Source organism: Ostrinia furnacalis, unplaced genomic scaffold (assembly GCF_004193835.3).
Source record: "Ostrinia furnacalis isolate ACB-3 unplaced genomic scaffold, ASM419383v2 OfSCF2049, whole genome shotgun sequence".
NCBI classification, from domain to species: Eukaryota; Metazoa; Arthropoda; class Insecta; order Lepidoptera; family Crambidae; genus Ostrinia; species Ostrinia furnacalis.
This window is the reverse complement of record NW_021132288.1, coordinates 469,486-488,620: the sequence shown is the minus strand read 5'-3', so window position 1 is coordinate 488,620 and position 19,135 is coordinate 469,486. Positions and strand designations below refer to the sequence as shown.

General features: G+C 36.9%; 1 protein-coding gene across 1 annotated transcript; it reads left to right on the top strand.

The window, feature by feature from the left end:
• Positions 1-1,174: 1,174 nt before the first annotated feature.
• Positions 1,175-13,626, top strand: mnd (L-type amino acid transporter minidiscs). The gene is made up of 5 exons (XM_028306833.1): positions 1,175-1,958; positions 4,144-4,362; positions 8,723-8,993; positions 9,833-10,157; positions 13,066-13,626. Exons 1-5 carry the CDS (start codon positions 1,682-1,684, stop codon positions 13,456-13,458), a joined length of 1,485 nt encoding a protein of 494 aa, XP_028162634.1. The 5' UTR covers positions 1,175-1,681; the 3' UTR covers positions 13,459-13,626.
• The last annotated feature ends 5,509 nt before the right edge of the window (positions 13,627-19,135 follow it).

The following is a 19,135-nucleotide window of genomic DNA, read 5'->3' as shown; positions in this document are numbered from 1 at the left end:
ATCATCTTCATTTTCAGCGTCATTGACTTTTAAAACCATCTACACTTCTACACTAATATTATAAAGCGGAAAACTTTGTTTGGTTGTAATGAATAGGCTCAAAAACTACTGGACCGTTTTAAAAAATTCTTTCACCATTCGAAAGCTAAGTACATTATCCACGAGTAACATAGGCTAAATTTTATTTTGGAAAAAAATAGGCGGGTCCACTATAGGCTACCTACATAATGCGGGCGAAGCCGCGGGCGGAAAGCTATCCCAACTAATATTATAAATGCGAAAGTAACTCTGTCTGTCTGTCTGTCTGTTACGCTTTCCCGCTTAAACCTCGCAACCGATTTTGATGAAATTTGGCATAGTATTATATAAAGTACAAAACGTGATGCCTCTACCGGCATTCGTCTTGTCTGACCTCAGACTACTTAAAACAGTTTTAAGAACTCTAGTCTACGGAGTGAGTCTTATTACTTCACCATTAGGTTTGAAATATATTGTATGGTCATTTGGAAGAATGATAATAGCACCTTTTTGAAACTCGCCAAATGTACCGCAAGCTTTTTTCCGCGATGTGATGCAATATCTGCACCAAATGACTGAGACTAGCGTGAAAGCCCGACTTGAAACAAAACAGCCCGGGGTTTTGCTTTGCAGATGTCTTATCGGGGGTAAATCTTAAAGATCCTAAATAATTCATTCCAACTATAGTGGACAAGTTTCTGTCAATTGGCTACTATCATACAATGACTGTCATTGACCTCTAAGTAGTGTGGTATAAAATGAATCGCTCATATCCTGCCCGGCATCGCGGCAGCCAGCGCAAGGAGGCCGAGCCCACTAATTCGTCTTAATCTCTCGGAAGTCATAGGTAGCGCCCCCTTATCAGTTATCGCCGCTTGCTATGTGGAACACGCATCATCTGAGTAAAGGAAACTCCTGTACAAAAGTGTGCCAAATGTGGCTTCCACGTGGTGATCTCGAGCGAGACAGCTAATGTGTAAAAAACCAGTTGTTCAAACTTGGCAGTGAATTCACAAGACCGTGTAAACTGCAGATATCGGCTCTAACTAGTAGAGCTTAAGGGCGATTCTGTTACTGGCGGCAGTTACAACCATGTCATTTTAGGAATGACTCGTCTGTGACGGCGGCCCCGCGCTCGTGGTTAACTTGCAAAGCATTAAACCGAATAGTAAAGCAGCGGCGCGTTGACCGAGTGCACCTTTGTCAGGCGTCTGGACTGTACGAATAATTTCGATCGCGAGCGCAATTCTCAACCTGTTTTACAGTAAAAAGAAACAATTTGGTAATTTATCTAAAACTACAGTCATTCCATTAATTGTAGAGCTGCGTTTTAGTGATATTTGGTGCGTTTTACCGGTGTGATGAATATTTTAACCTTACAAAAATAGTGAAAATCCCATGCATTTATATTTAAGAATTGCGTGCGTTATCTGAGTTTGCGGCTATACCTACTATAAATAAATCGGTTATCACTCCATGGCAGATTCATGGTGTACCACAATACACGTGGTGTTTCCCGCCATGGCAAAACCTGTGTGATGCAATTTCTGCGTGAAGATACTCAGACTTTCTGAATAAATTATCACAATTATATAATGTGTATGCTTTAGACATTTAATAATAAGGCTTTTGGATTTTTGAAAGATTTTGTAATAGTATCAAAATGGCAAAAGTGTCGGCTACCGAAGGACTTACGCCAAAGGCGATGGACGTGGGCAGTGAGAGTAGTGGGCAAGATTCAGGGGAAGGAGTGCGGTTGAAGAAGGAGTTGAGCCTGATGAATGGCGTGGCGATCATCGTGGGGGTGATCGTGGGGTCTGGGATCTTCGTGTCCCCAAACTTGGCGCTGCGGTACTCGGGCTCCAAGGGTATGGCGCTCATCGTGTGGGTGCTATCGGGATTCCTCTCAATGATCGGCGCGTTATGCTACGCGGAACTAGGTAAGTTCTAATTAACTGATTCAATTAACGATTTCGGCATAGCCATTTTCAGCTCAATATGGTCGCGAGTAGAATAAATATCCTTCTTAGATACTCATTTTATCGGTTTTCCATTAAATTTTCAATCAGTTATTTCCTGTTCAAAATAAATACACCTACCGTTTCTTAACTTGCGATAGGTTTCAATACATAGAGATTATATTTTCCAAATATACCTATGTACCTAGTTTACAGCCGACAAAAGTCAACATCATATTTTACGCATTTTTTTAATAAGCCATAAACTTGCAGTTTATGAGCATAATGTGCATAATCAGAAATCAGGCATGTCAATGTTAGGTTACCTACATAATAACTATTTTTTTAATGAAGTAGATTCCTTAACTACTTAGTTACTTACTTATTATTACGTTCATCAGAATAAACTTTCTTATAAGACAACCAGGCTGATAAGAATTATTGACTCTACCAAATCGAACCTAAGACCAGGTTGACCAATTTTATAACCAATTATAGTACCTTTATAGCCCATAATATCTTCACCAGGAGGTCTTAGATTGCTCTTAATAGATGTTTATCTAATTTTATTACCATTCCAAAAAAAAATTCAGTTGCACGTGCGGAAGCTAAAGAAATTCATGTAGACCTGAAAAAATATTATCTACTAAGTATGTAGTGGGTACAGTCCTACAATAGTTCGCATAATTTCCTGTTGTGGTTATTTCAATACATCTGAGCAATAAATGTACTAACTGATAATATTCAATTTGTTATTTAACCTAAACTAATTAAATGCAGAAACACCCAGGTCATTAGGGGACTAATATTCAACAAGAAAAACACTCATTACTCTACTTGGAAATTATCATTACTCTACATGTAATTTACTTGATCTTTCAACTTGGAAATACATTATTTATTGCCAATGATAAGCATACTAAGTGTAAAGTTATTTGTTTGGGTCTTTCGGGTCGTAATAGAGTTCAAAGGTACGAATCACATGACAATACAACATTAATTTCTTTAAAACGTCGAAACACAACACATACAGTACTTGGTAACAGTATTTACAATATTATCTAGCCAAAACAACAGAGAAAGTCCGCCCACGACCGCGACACGTGCTTACTTTTTTCTTTGTTTTCCTCAATTTATTGATAGAGTCCGGCAAATCTGGACTCGTTATTCGTTTTTTTATTTGTTTCGAGAGCCACATATACTTTAAAACAATGCAACACGGAAAAAGCTTAACACCCAAGATCTTCGATGTGAAAAAATCAATATCTAAAGGCTGTATTGTACGACGTCTGGCTTCGGCATCCACACAGACATGCACAATGCACATGCTACATCTTATCTATAGATAGCGATTGAGAGGTTTTTCTAAAAATGTTACTCATGTAATAAGGTTTTAGGAACTAATATAATATGAAAATAACCCAGTATAAAATCTTTTGATTAATCATCGCAGATAAAGTATGGTAAGAAATAAATTCATGATAAAGAAAAACCTGTTGTTTTCCAACATTATGAAAATAAGAACTGAAAACCCGATAACCTAGTGAGTACTTTTACTGATAAAGTCTAGTCTAGGAACTTCACCCAATAATATAAATCATACAGAAATCTTACGAACGTAGGTCAACATTGATATGAAATTAGGTCTACAAAGCTCTAGGTATGGGTACGCAATGCGGACTGCAGTATCCTAGTTTTCACGTCGCCCGACTTGGATCAACTTCAAGTCAGTCGGTTTTGCCTTCGACGTCGAATATACGATGTAGAGTTAAAAAATTAAACTTGCGCCTGAAGAACACGATCATTAACGATCCGTCAGCTGAATTGAGCTTTTCAACAAATTCATTTGTTAGTTTAAACAATGGAAAAAATATAAAGTAAATTCAATGTTTGCAAAAGGTTGTTTGCGGACTCGTTTGCTTAAAAGCTTTTATACATATTACATAGAAACACCGACATTTTGTTCTCTATGGTAAAGCTAAATAAAAGTAAGACACTTGACTGAACTGAGTTTTTCCGCAACATTTCTCAAACCAGCCGATGTCGAGGAGCCGAAATGGTAGTAGAGCTAGCCAATTTACGTGTATGACCTGAAAAAGAATACATAATGATCAAAAATAAAAAACTGCCATAAAATACATAGTTCTTATTAGTTATCCAATTCCAGGTACAATGATCCCCAAATCGGGTGGTGACTACGCGTACATTGGGGAGGCTTTTGGTCCACTGCCCGCGTTCCTGTATCTCTGGGTGGCTCTGTTCATCCTGGTGCCTACGGGGAACGCTATCACCGCTCTCACCTTCGCACAGAACATACTGCAGCCGCTGTGGCCGGCGTGCTCGCCGCCACACGTCGCCGTCACGCTCATAGCGGCGGTCATTACCTGTAAGTACCTACTTCAAGCTAAAGATACACTCGAAGAATATAACTCTCCTTCTGAAAAAATACAAGACCTAACTCATCAAATCCCAGCCTAAAAGCTTGGACCTAGAAACCGAAGTATTTTCACAGGTGTAAGTAAGTAGGTACTTAAAAGTTTTTCGGAATCTAAACCTTAAAGGTGTGAAAAAGGGCTTCAATCGAAATATTTCGTCGTTTAAGTCGCGGGAAAAGCTGAGACGTTGTTTTTCATGATTACTACACACAGTCTCTCTACATACTTACTACAAGAATGTGACTTAAAAACTTACACACCTTTATTATTAAAGCTAAAACTTACTTTATTGTACAGGGAATTTTAATTATGAGTATGCTGATATAGGTAGATGATACTTCTTCCAACTTCCAAGAATTAACCACAAGAACAAAGGCTCGCCATCCCAAAAAGCCCAAAAAAGAAAACTGAATGCGGTATGCATTAGCCATAACTTAAATGCTACACAGCATTTATTTCATCCGGCAAAAAATTTGGAAAACATTGAGCAGTTTGTATTAGGTGCAGATTTGCTGGCTCATAGTGGGTACCTTTATTTACTATTTTTTTGTTTTAAATGCAAATAATGAGAGATTTATGAGTGATTGAAGAACGATCTAAAATCCTTAAAAATAAATAAAATTAACTGAACGTGTAAACGTATTTACGAGTTCTGTTTCACAATATTTACTGAAGTCTGACGTTACTCTAATGAATAGCTCAGAGAAAGTAGACGTGGGCGGACTTAAACATCACGAGATGAGATTACATTAAGACCATATTAACATAATGTCTGTAACTATTTGACGCCGACTTTGTAGTTCAAGTACTAGACTGTGATTGCGGGTTCGATTCCCACCGGGGATAAGTGTGATGGTGTTCGTTTTAAAACAAGTGGGACATGGATAAACAAACTTATCTTCGAGCTTAAGTAAATAATAGTAGAAAAGATTCGATTAACAAAGAAAATGGTAGAGCCATGAACGATTGAAAAGTTTCATTTACAGTTTTTACAGTTCAATTGAATTTAGATGGTTTGTGAACTCGTATTAAAACATACAGACTTAATTATTTCATATATTATAAGGAATTGAGGAAATCATAATTATTATAAAATTAAATCTGACATGTTAGGAAATAAGGTCTATCCGCTCTAGCAGTTTCTAATTAAAAATAAACAATCAAATTGGCGTGAATCCATCAACGCAACCGGCAACGGATAACACTATTGCTCACGACACTTAACTTGCGAATTAGAAACCTAGCTTACTAGGAAAGTGAATGTAGCTATCACATAAACTGGCTTCATGGAACGTAATCGATCTAGGTATGACTTACACGTCAACAATCAATTTCATCGACGTAAATCATAATTTCGCCCGACGTTTAAGTAGGTACCACTGGTTTAATTCTCGTAAGCTTAAATAAGCTTTTTGCACAGATTTCACCAACTGTAATTTCTGAGAAAACAGCACCACGCCATAAGTCATGCATCATGTTCTTATACGAATTTTAATAATATATCTGGCTGCCCAAAATTTATCGAGTAAGAATCAGACGCCAAGCGAAATGAAACTTTATTTTAAACAAATACAGACTACTAATAAGAAATCGATTTAATCTTTAGTTGCGTGCCTGGAGTTCTTGTAGGGGCGCATTGTCATTACCCCTTACTGAGTACCGGTTCCCTGCAAACAAGTTTTGGCAATTTAACTGATTTATTTCTTAGCAATCAGTTCGCAGAACTGTTGGGTTGTTGTACTTAAATTATTTTGAGCAGGCAGTGACCGCTGCTGCAGTGCATGGAATTCGGTTTGCACTAAAAGGGATAGCACGAATTCGTCGTATCTATCCTTGTATGTACTTTCATAGAGTCATCCGAGGTGTGCCAACTCAGTATCAAACAATATACTTTTGTAGGTACCTACCTAGCTATATCATTCATGTTTAATTTGTTTCTCTATATTAAAAATCTATGTTGCTATACAAGTAGGCATGGTAAAAATAGTTCTTCTCTCTAGACAAAGATTAATGTTTTTTTTCTTTGAATCGATTTTTAAAGGAGTTTATTTTCAAATTGCAATGAAGATTGAAATATCACTGTTACTCGCAGTACATGAAAGCATACATATATTTAGAGTTAGTCAGATCTTCGCTGATTCTGATGTTTATAAGAACATGATCTGTGCGAGCTACCGAAAGTGATGGTATGCCAACGTTTGCACACCGCTATCCTTATCCGAATCAATGCCATAAATAACGCCCATTGTTAGCTGTTTGAGAGCGAAATCTCGGAATGGGCCGACAATAGGACAACTGCTATACAACTACAACTCGTTTCTTTTGTTGTGACCAGTCGTCGCTTATTTTTAGAGACTTCCCGTTGTGTCATCAAGAAAAGGACGATGTTCACAGCAAAATTAAATAAAACCAAAACAAACGAGTAATTTTGATTCCTGTTGATTTTTACTCTAACAACACATTATTCTTTCTTCACGCAGATCTTCGAAACCTCGAAAATCTCACACTGCGCATAAAAATTCAAGAATGCCCTAAATTGTTTCTTCAAAAATTAATAATCGCCACTGTTGAATTCCTTGAATGATATCACCCATCCTGCTACGTCTAGAGCTTCATTGTGCCACATAAAGAATCCCTATCAAGAAAGATAAGGAAGCTGTCTCTTGCCACGAGTTCAGATGATGGATGCTTCTAATTGAGACAGGTGTTCCTTGACGCATCCTGTTTTGAATATAGAAATGTGGATACATTGCACGAGTATAGTATTGTCACAGTATACACTTATTAAGTACCCTCATTGCAATACGGATTTGCAAGCATAATTCCACTTGCATCGTATTTCGTTATGCCTGTAACGGACCTGTATCTCTCGAATAACATTAGGCATCTGATTGGTCAGCAAGTTCTCCATGTATGTTCTCGCAGACGAAATACCATCAACAGCAATAAAGTTAAGGATTAAATTCGTATGCAGTTGCAGAGCGAAATTGCTTTGTCTACAAACGGCACTTGACGTATTCCAGCAGTCCTATGTATGTACGATCCATTGTATAGCACACTTTGCTCTGATTTTGGCCTGATCCTACTTTGACGAAGGCATGAAATAAATACATACCTACTTAAGTGTCATTTTAGCAGAGTACTCTGTCGAAAAGGGCATTAGGGCATCCTATTTAAATTCCTTTAAAAGTGCGATCTTTTTGTATTTGTGTTCATTGTGGTATTGTGGCGCGGTCGGTTGTGCTGATTGCGCCTGACAGGATAATGAGGGCTTCCTCCCGCATCGCGCTACCACATACTCTTGTGCGGTACGAGTTCGCTATGTAAGGGCACTTAATGAACGGACCTGATTACACGCCAGACTGATCTACACCCGCATCCGAATCTACCTGTCAGCTATTTGTGACTTCATTTATTCGAGCGTCTATTGTTAGTTTCCTCGTGCGAACCCTCTTCAAAGTAAATGGGCATTGGTCGCTCCAAGGACTACAAAAACAAAACGTTCAAGTGTAAAGATAACGATATGTAAAGACAAGTGTTTTAACAATACTAACCTCTCGCTCAATGTCAAATTATATTTGGTATCCATTTCGTGCGTATCATCTAATAATGTCAACTATCCGTAAGAAGTTTCAAACAATTTGCGTAATTTCATGTTAGTATGGTCTAGAAACACGTCAATGAAATGATTTAAATTAGAATGACTACTTAATTATTTAGCACCAATAGATTGATTTGTTTCGGAGTAGAGCCATTTAACTTAGTTTTAACATTTTTTTTTACAATAACGTCAAAATAACAAAGAGCTCGCATTTATTTTATTTTAATTTCATTAAACCATTACAATAACAAGTACTTAAGTAGGTACCTAATTACTCGTACAATAAAGACATTAGGTAGATTTTACAGAAAAGAAGTGTCTTTTTTGGATGCTACTTACTCCAAACTTTCAACTCCCTTTTAAAGTCTTCCTTTACCTCATTACGATAAAATATATGTAGATTTTACAAAACTTCAGTACCTACCTATCACCTATCAGTTACGAGTAAATTAACTTAGAACAAAAAATACGCACACCAATTTTTTTGGACCTCGTTATACGGGACTACGTCTATTAAAGTGTTCTTAGATACTTTATCGTTGTTACTGATTATGTTACATAGTTAGTTGAAGGTATTAGGATAGAGTCGAGGTCAGGGAAAACAGCATAGGTATTAAATTGAAAAAGTGACTGAAAAACCATAGAATAAATACTAATTTAACCTATTTTTAATGAGATTGTCATTAATATAAATAAATCTCTCATTCCAGGCTTCCTCACGGTAATAAACTGCTACAACGTCAAATGGGTGACGCGAGTCCAAGACTCCTTCACCGCCGCAAAGATTTTGGCCTTCGTGGTAACGTTTGTGGCTAGTCTGTGGTACTTATTCTCCGGGCACACGGAGAACCTCAATTCGATGATGCAGGGCACCATCACGGAGCCAGGGAAGCTGGCTATAGCTTTCTACACCGGCCTGTTTTCTTACTCCGGGTGGAACTACCTCAACTTTGTGACGGAAGAACTGAAGGAACCGTATAAGTAAGTTTCAAATAAAGATACATCACATACTCGTATGTTGTTTCTTTGAGATGATGACCAAGTTATATTATTTATATTCCCACTCTTGTTGGTTTAATGTAACATTATGACGAATAAAATACATAATGTATTCATTAAATCATCTTAAAGCAAAGTAAAATGTAATCATAATTAAACGGTCAATCCCTATTTTGTATAGTAAGTTAGCGGACCTGATACGGACGTTGTATTTGATTCAGGTTCCTCAGTTCTGTTAATAAAATAAAAGAAGAAGTTTTGTAATAATTTGAATACACTCAACATCAAATAAACCGGACCTTCCGCAACGCGAACTTTAAAGATTTTCTTCTGACACAATCATGGTACCCCAACAATATTGGTGTTATTTGAAAGCCCAATAAATATCCTTAAAGAAAAATACATTTCATTTCTAAATAAATGATTAAAATTTACCATAAATGTGACTTGAAAATAGACCTCACTTTGGGCTCACCTCTGGGATCAATTAGACCAATTTTTATGGTTATAAAACCAAATGAAGATCTCACGTGTCCTCTTTAACAGATGGATAGCGATTAATCCCAACTTAACAGTTTTATAGTCATAAAAAATGGCTATAGCGTAACTACCTATTTTTTGAAGAAGTGACTCTGGATCCTTGTAAAGACACATTTTTGGAGTAAAAACCTTTCCTTTAATGAAATGAAGTTTAAAACTAGGCTTTCAAATGGTACCAATGTTGGTGGGAAGTGGGGATGCATACGTTTGATAAGTGCTTGTCGCGGGAGGTGCGATTTATTTGATGCCGAGTGTATAATGAAAATAATCTCTTATTCCAGAAACCTTCCCCGCGCCATCTGCATTTCAATGCCAGTCGTGACACTAGTGTACGCACTGACCAACGTGGCCTACTTCGCCGTGTTGACGAACGACGAGATCCTGTCCTCAGAGGCCGTGGCCGTGACGTTCAGCAAGAAGATCCTCGGAGTGGTGGCCTGGATCATGCCTCTGTTCGTGGCAATGTGCACCTTCGGCTCGCTTAACGGCGCCATCTACGCGTCCTCTCGGCTGTTCTTTGTCGGAGCCAGGAATGGCCATTTGCCGCTCGCGATCTCGCTTATCGATGTTAGGCGGTTGACACCAGTGCCCTCGTTGATATTTATGGTAAGGAGTTACTTTATTTTAATCCTAAATTATATTAGATGATTATGGTTTTACAAATCCTTAAAAACCTTAAAGAGGCCTAAGTAAACAGTGAGACTACCCATGACCGGGCCGCCTGGAGACGATACAGAGGGCTGACCCCAAATAAAATGAGAATGGGCCAGGCAAAGAAGAAAAAGATTATTGTTTTACAAATAACAATAACCTCTTTGAAAAAGGCTGCCGTGTAACTCAAAGTTATCATAGTGGACGCGGGTTCACTTTACGATTTAGTGAGCCACAAAATGGCCACAATATTACATTAATTGGTGAGGTCAATCAAAAATATATGACACCAAGTCACCAACGCTCCACTGTAACCCCGTAACACAATGGCACCGGGAGAATGACCCACCGTACCATTGTTGAATGATTTATTAGGTAGACCTGTCAAATTATTGTGTACACACACGACTGAATTCTTACGTAAGAAGTAAATACTCGCAATTCAAAGTTATGCCAGTTTGCCATAAAGCCGTCAATCCGATAACATGTTAGTACATAGATTGATGTTTTACGACTTTTCATCAGTTGCCACTCTTCCATAAAGGAACGTGTGTGAACTCACACGATATGGTAATATGAACTCGATTATGAACATGACATCTAAACTTTTGAAGTATTTCAACTACTCTGTAATCAAATGTGATAATTAGTTCCTTTCAATTAATCAGGAATATTTCTCAACTTCAAATAATGCCAGTACAAATATACACTACCAGAATCGACAGTTCCTGATACAAAAATACCTTCTAAGAAAATTAATCTTTATGGGTGCCAGGATTTATTCATATAAAGATTGCTAATGGCAGCATGCATAATAAATGGCTAAAACTAAAGACGTAGCCAATTAGTGTTACGGCTCGTAGACAGTCGTAGTCGTAGACAGCCTACTACACCAATGCTACGACGGGGTCGCTAGGGTAATTTGAATTTGAATCGGCCAACTAAAATTCGGTGGTCTGCGCCTGCCTAGGCTTAAACTAGCTACTCGTAGCAAGTCGTAACTCCTCGTAGCCAGACGTAACCAATTAGAGTAGGCGCACACCGTTGATTTTTCGTCGGCCGATAGTCTAGTCGGGCAGTTGATCAGTATGGGCATGTATGGGAGTGCGCACACTACGCCGATTCGATTTGGTCGATTCTTTATACAAATTAAAATCGGGCACAACTATCGGCCTACTAAAAATCAACGGTGTGCGCCTACTCTTAGTGTTAAGTCGTAGCTACACCAATGCTACGACGGGGTCGCTAGGGTAATTTAAATTTGAATTTGAATCGGCCAACTAAAAGTCGGTGGTCTGCGCCTAGGCTTAAACTGACTACTCGTAGCAAGTCATAACTCCTCGTAGCCAGAGTCCAGACGTAGCCAACTAGTGTTACGGCTCGTAGACAGTCGTAGCTACACCATTGCTACTACGACGGTGACTGCAGGATAATTTAATTTGGAACCGGGATATATTTATTAAATTGAGTGTTTGGTTGAAAAAGTTACTTTACCGGATTTGATTCACAAATGGCAATTTTTACAAAATAATAACGTCAAAAATTACGATTTCTACCAATAAACTGAGAAAAAACCAGCTTTTGTTTCAGTCTTCTATAGTAGGACGTTCACCCACAAGGTGGACCGATGACCTCATAAAGGTAGCGGGAAGGCGCTGGATGCAGGCCGCCACCAACCGACCATTGTGGAGGCCTATGTTCAGCAGTGGACGTCCTATGGCTGAAATGATGATGATGATGATGATAGTAAATTCAGCAGCATTAGCCACAATAATTTACAGTGATTATTCGTGAATATGAACTGAAAAAGAAGCAGGATAGGTAGCACACATTGTGAAACGATATCAACAACGTTATTAATTTCCAAAAAGGACAATTTAACATAATACCTACCTACGACTCTTATCAGTGTGTCATTCTTTATTAATTAAGTTGAATTTGATGCAATTAAGAAACTCAGGCTAGTTAGGTGGGTTAGTAAACGCCTGAAAGTCTTGTAACAAGTGTTCACGAAACGATTCGAGTTGTCGCGTTCGTGCTTACACTTTTAAGTAAGGCGCATTTTCAGCTCACACGCACATTATACAGCTGGGTGCAGTATTGTGTTTCCCAAACCGCCAGAAAATATTTTGCATTTTTCTAATAATTGAGTCTCTAATCAAGAACTTGATGATGTTAATGCAGTATTTTCTCTTAAAAGCTTATGATCGATATTAAAAACTTATTATAAATAGATTCGCATTTATGGGGCGTTTTATTCATTCGTTCGTATTCGTTCCAAATAATATTTGTTTGTAGTCAAGTCTCAAGTCTTATTGAATTAAAATTTTGCAGTAGTCACAGCTGAACAAAGTGTACATTGAGGCCATTATGATTACTTATTACGTCTCTTTATTACATGCTGGTCTGCTATTTACAAAATCATAATTGTCTTTTTGGATCTGATCGGGTCTGGTTTCCTGAAATCTCCTAACTCATACTTCCTTTTTTTTTTTCAAAATCAAACTAACTATAAATTTATCTATTCCAGTGTCTTGTCACCTTAATCGTGCTGCTGACCAGCGACCTGGAGTCGCTGATCGTGTACGTGACGTCCNTAAAATAACTACCTATTGTCCTGAAGACTTTGCTATCGTGTAAAACGCTGTATAAACTATATACAGAAAAAAAATCATCGCTCTAGTTACATTTCTCCCATCGATTCTCAGCTCCGCCGCGTAAAAAACGTGTTTGGGATATTCACCCAAATCATCATTTATAATTGTTTTTTTGGATCTGTTCCGGTCTGGTTTCCTGAAATCTCCTAACTCATACTTCCTTTTTTTTTTCAAAATTAAACTAACTATAAAATCGTCTATTCCAGTGTCTCGTCACCTTAATCGTGCTGCTGACCAGCGACCTGGAGTCGCTAATCGTGTACGTGACGTCAGTGGAGGCGCTGTTCACGCTGTGCTCAGTGGCAGGCCTGCTGTGGATGCGGCACACGCGGCCGCTACTGATGCGCCCCATCCGAGTCAGCCTCGTCCTCCCCATCGCCTTCCTCATCATCTGCACTTTCGTCGTCATCTGCTCCTGCTTCAACCACCCCAAGGAGGTCGGCGTCGGCATCGCCTTCATCGCCCTCGGCGTCCCAGTCTACTACATCTTCATAAAGTGGCAACACAACCTCAAATGGCTCGAATCCGCCTGCAATAGCTTCAACATCACCTGCTCAAAACTATTCATGTGCTTGCCAGAAAACTCCAAGGAATTATGATCTTACAAACTAACTTCAGAGTGGTTCTATTCAATCTATTAGTTTACTATAAGTAACTTATATATTAGTGAGCGCTGTGCTTTACGATAAATGATCTGTCTTATACTTTAATGACTATGATTCCTATGCATCTTAAGTTAAGTTTTTAATAATAAACATTAAATACGAAACCGAAATGTAGATAAATCATTTGCATTAATTAGCGCTTCTGATAGCTTTATTTGATCAGATGTCGTGGTTATTGGATTAATTACGTGCCTATTTGTGAATTGTCGATCTGAACACAAGTTAACATGTAAAATTTTTACAAAATAAAATATATCATTATTTTTTAACTGAATTTCTGATTTCTTAGCCACTAAAATGCTGTCAGGCCGTAAACCTTTGCCCCAAACTCGAGCCTAATTGTCATTATTAGCTAAAAAGAATTCCAAATACCTGTTGCGTCATTTTGCGTCCAAACCTAGGATAAAAATGATTGTCGCAATTTAAAACCTCTAGAATCGAATGTTGGTCGCCAAACATTTCATTGATCAACTATCTATCTATTTTAACCAAAGCAAGCCTTTGCCTACAGATTGGATAGCGTTCAAATTGTTTTTGAAGAATATTAGTTTGAGAACTTAATCCAGCATAGTCGTATAATGATTTGTCAGAAATGCGGAAAATTTAAGGAATTTTCATGATACTTTTTCTATTACATTAGTTTCCCGGAGCCAAGTAATGATTGAATTAGAACTGTTATAGGGGAGATCTTCGCTTGTGTAAAAATTCATTTCAGTAAAAAAAAGTTTTCAGAAACAATTTTTAAAACTTAGAAAGATCGTTTGCTTTCAAAAAGGTTGAAGATGTTTATATTTTAACAATTCGTATCGAACATGAGTAAATCTCACATGAGTAGACACAATTACTTTTATAAATAAACAAGCTGATAACTAATCACATCGATTACTAGATTTAAACAATACTTGTGTACTTAGGAGTGATAAAGTGAGAAAATTGACATGAACCATTACGATGAATTAACCAAGGATGTAAATTCTACCTAATTCCGCTGCCTCTATGAGAGGCTATCTAAGTAATATCCAGAATGTAGTGAGAAAATATTTCATTTTCAACCTACGTAGAGATAACATGCACACACAGCATGAATTTTCTAAATAGCATCACTATTCTTTGCCAATCGTGATCGTGACTCTGGCACAACATCAAATATTCTTGGAATTAAAAAATTTAGAGTAATAAAAACCACTAGACCACGAAATTGTAACGTGCTGAGTTAGAAGAAAAAATTACAGTTAACATTTGAACCAACATTTACCAAAATTGGTTCCATGGCATTTACCTATAGAAGATTCTAAACTGAAAACGAAACACAATATCGGCGTTATTTTCTAAAACAACATTAAGTAAGTACATTGTGAAAAAACCGGAAAAAAATAAACAATACTTACTGCCTAACCAAATTCTTGATGCTTACTGCTTCTGTATACTGCAGAGTCTAGAGCCTGTTGCAGTCTGAAAAATTTATAAACCACTTGATTTCTACTTATGATCGTGAAATCATACATACAACTTATCGAATCGATACCTATCTAGATATTTATCTATACTTATAATAAATCTGTAGATAGGTCAATTCTGTACATGAAATATATTATCAAAATAACTATCAGGGGGTGATTAGTGATCGATACTGATGCCAAAAATGCAATCAATAAATTTTTTTTCTGTCTATCTGTCTGTTTGTCTGTATATTCCTTATATAAATAAAAACTACTCGACGGATTTTAACGAAACTTGGTACAATTATTCTTCATACTCCTGGGCAGGTTATAGTATACTTAGGAATTCCCATGGGAACGGGAATTAGCGGGAAATTCCTTTTGTATGAAAAATCTAAACCGCTTAAGTTAGACGCTTGAAATTTGGCATTCAGGTACCTTAGTAAACTTAAAGCTTAGTTACAACAGGATATTGCAAAATTCCCACGGGAACGGGAGTTAGCGGGAAAAAACATTTGTATGAAAATATCTAAACCGCGTAAGATAGATGAAGGGGGTAAAACGGGATCCACGCATACGAAGTCGCGGGCGGCCGCTCGTTACAAATATAACAAATGTTACATTTTCCAAATTTTGGCATTTCCAAATTTTGGCATTTAGGTAGGTACATAAATAAAATAAATAAATTAAAGTGCATCCTAGGGGCAGGCAGATTACTTGGAAAAATACCTATCATCTGTCAATAAAACATTATTATTTGTTTATGATTAACATTCCAGGTGTTTTCAGTAAGTGGATAGGTACTTGTAGAGCCTGACGGCCCGTGATATTCAGACTGCGCCTCAAAAAGCTTTAAGATTCAAGTATTGCACGATAAAAATATTTATTCATGATATTATTATCTCCGATAAGAATTAAACAATAATTTCAATGTCACAAGACGCCGATAATGATTAGAAAATTATGTGTGATTAACAAAATTGTTTGCAGTGCAGCTAGTTTAATGTTATAGTATTTTGTAACAATAGTATTATAGTATTTTCTACCTCAGGTTCATTCAATAACATGGAGTTGATGAATCAAAGTATCAATAGTAGAGGTAGCTGACGAAGTCGTCTCTACTACATTAGTATGAACTAACCAAATTGGTTATTATTTTGGAGAAAATAATGGTAATTACAATATTATGTTTGCCTATCTGCATTATTGCCTTAGTAACAACATTTTGACTAAGTATTGTTATCAAAAAATATACCAGGTACATTGTGAGAGAAAATAAAAGGCTCCGTGTTATGTCTAAAATATAAATAATTCGCAGAAACCAAGCATGACACAAACATCATGGTCATGTAGAGATTGGTTTTGTCCAAAAACCAGCGTCGCTGATGCGTGACGTCTGCGGCGTGCAAACTCGTGTCGCACTGGCACGTACATTTTGGTATTGTGACCAGCGACCATTGTACGCCAACCGAGGAAATTGGCCAAATTGAAGTTTTGTAATCGTCGCGGAACTGGTACGTGTCCACCAATATCATTTGCGCGCGAATTTCCTTGTCTTAGGGCAAGCAATTCGCAAATATTGACCAAACATGCTTCAAATCCGCAGCGTTTGCTGTTGGTTTTACAAAAGAACCGTTCCACTAATCACCAAATTAGTTGTTCATATTCATTACTCTTTACGCATATGCTCAAACAGTTTCGCTTAAATGGTTTACATAGATTTGAGGTTGCAGTTAATTAAGTAAATTATCTCGGAGGCATGTTACCTACTGTTTTTGTTATGTTGTGAATTTAAGTTTATACTTATAACAAACAAACCAACTTCGCTAGCGCATTTTCGTGACAATGGATTTTTTGGTACCCTTTTTTTTGTGACAGGAAGCAAACGACCTATGGTATTACAGAAATGTAACTATTACAGTCGACAGTACATCAGTTACACAATGCGTTTTGCTGTAGATAATTGCATCTATTACTACTAATATACAACATTGGGCATAACTTCTTCAATCAAAGCATTTCTGGCTAACAAATTAATCGAAGTGTTAAGCTAAGTATAAAGTTTTCCACCCGTTAACCTCACGAACCCTAAAATACCTAAACTAAAAAGTGCTGTCTCTTCTGTATATCCCAGACGATCATACCAAAAACTAATAAGATACATGTCCTATAGTCGTAACAAATTAAGCTTTGAATAAATATTTTTCCAGAATGTTTAAGTATTTGTCGATATAGCAATAATCGGTAGGAATGTTTACTATGGGTGCAGTAAGTAAATAAAAGAGACGATTAGGTATCTACTTCACACGATTATATCTTATTGAATTTATTATTTACTTCGTCCTTATATCGCACAATCTTACGCGATTGTGCTTTAATTTCATAATACGTTTACGCAAAATAATACTTATTGTATTACTTTACTAGAGTGAGAAATCAATTTTGAACAAAGTTGTTCAAAAAACATTGTTAGGAAATTTTGCTTCCCTTTTCCACATCTAGATCGAGGAAAACATTCAACTTCGTCCCAAGTTACGAAATCGCAATATAATTTCATGAAACAAGTTTAAGGTTATCATTGTAATCTCTCGCTATCATTCGCATCGAACTTGTTATTGGATGTCTAATGTAGTTCCAAGAAGTTCAATCCAAAATTAATTATCGGGGCTATAAGACATAATATTAATAGGCTATAGATAAGATTACTATAAGCTGATGTTGGTACACTATCGCTACCGGTTCATATTTTCCTCAGCAACATGAAACAAAACTTAAGAAGTTCTTAAGTACATACAAAGAGTGGAGCCAAATAGTAAAGAAAAATAGACTCTACTTTAGCTACGGCTGTAGCAATAAAATAGTTAACAAGTTACTCACGTACGGAAACTTTTTATCTCAAACTAGCTGACCCGGCGAACTTTGTTCCGCCTTAATGGCAATAAATAAGCAGACTTTTTTTTTGTTTCGAACGGGATAAAAAGTATCCTATGTCCTTCTCCTGGCTCTAAACTACCTCCCTGACAATTTTCAGCTAAATCGGTTCAGCCGTTCTCGAGTTATAAGCGAAGTAACTAACACGACTTTCTTTTATACATATAGATGTGTCTGCTCAAATAATATTTATTTTTAAGTACCTAATAAATATCGTCGTAAACTTCCATGAAAACTTTGTCTGGCTAAAAAATAAAGACTCTTCATTTTTTTTTTAATTATGTACTCAATTTAGTTAAACATCATGTCTTATTCATCATCATCATCATTAGGTTCCCACTGCACTTTCTTTTAAGGTACCAGCAAAGGCAAATGGCAGAATTGCAATTATTACACGTGGCGTGATAAAATAAAGATATTAATAAATAAATAATCATAAACGCTCACGGTAATACATACCTACTTACATTGTGCATTTCATTAATAATTAATTTATACATTTATATTCAATGTCTGCGATGTGAATCTGAATACATAATGTGGTCTTTACATTTTCAGTTTTTCTGAGAGTTACTCCGTTCGTCTGGTTCAGCCAAATGATGTCCACTGCTGGACAAAGGCCTCCCCCAAGGATTTCCACAACCCTGTGCTGCCCGCATACAGCAGTTTCCCGCGACCTTCACCAAATCGTCTGTCCACTAGTACCCACTAGGTATCCTGACAGTTACCTAGTCTTATAAATCTCTAAAGTTATAATTTATTGCATCGGAGTGTTATTAAATTATGTATCTTTGAAATAAACACTTGAAGGCTATCAAAGCTAATTCCGGAAAATAAAATTTTACGACACATTGATAACTGTGTTCAAAGCAAACTAATTCCATTCTAATTATGGTTGATTTTTATCGTAATTAGTGACCAGTATATCTGGGCATTGCCCAAGCACTCTATTTATTTGGGGTGAGGTAAAAAAAATAAAATTAATTGTTTATTAGCCTAATGCAAATTAAGATCCTTCAGGTATGTTCCATACAAAAAAATATTAAAAGTAAGCAACTATACTTATTGAGTGAAATTTAAAAAATGGTTAATATCTCTACTAGATGGTCTTCTGTGCCTTGAAACAACAGACGTACGAAGGGGATACAAATTGAGAGGCGGATAGCGCAATTTGAGGTAGGCATGTTATATTTAGTCAAGCTCCTTGTATTACATAACTCGAAGAATGACCAAACAATCCA

Coding starts and splice junctions, on each gene's coding strand:
- mnd (XM_028306833.1), top strand. CDS start 1,682: ATGGCAAAAGTGTCGGCTACCGAAGGACTTACGCCAAAGGCGATGGAC. Junction 1,959..4,143: donor GTTATGCTACGCGGAACTAG/GTAAGTTCTAAT, acceptor ATCCAATTCCAG/GTACAATGATCCCCAAATCG. Junction 10,158..13,065: donor TGCCCTCGTTGATATTTATG/GTAAGGAGTTAC, acceptor CGTCTATTCCAG/TGTCTCGTCACCTTAATCGT.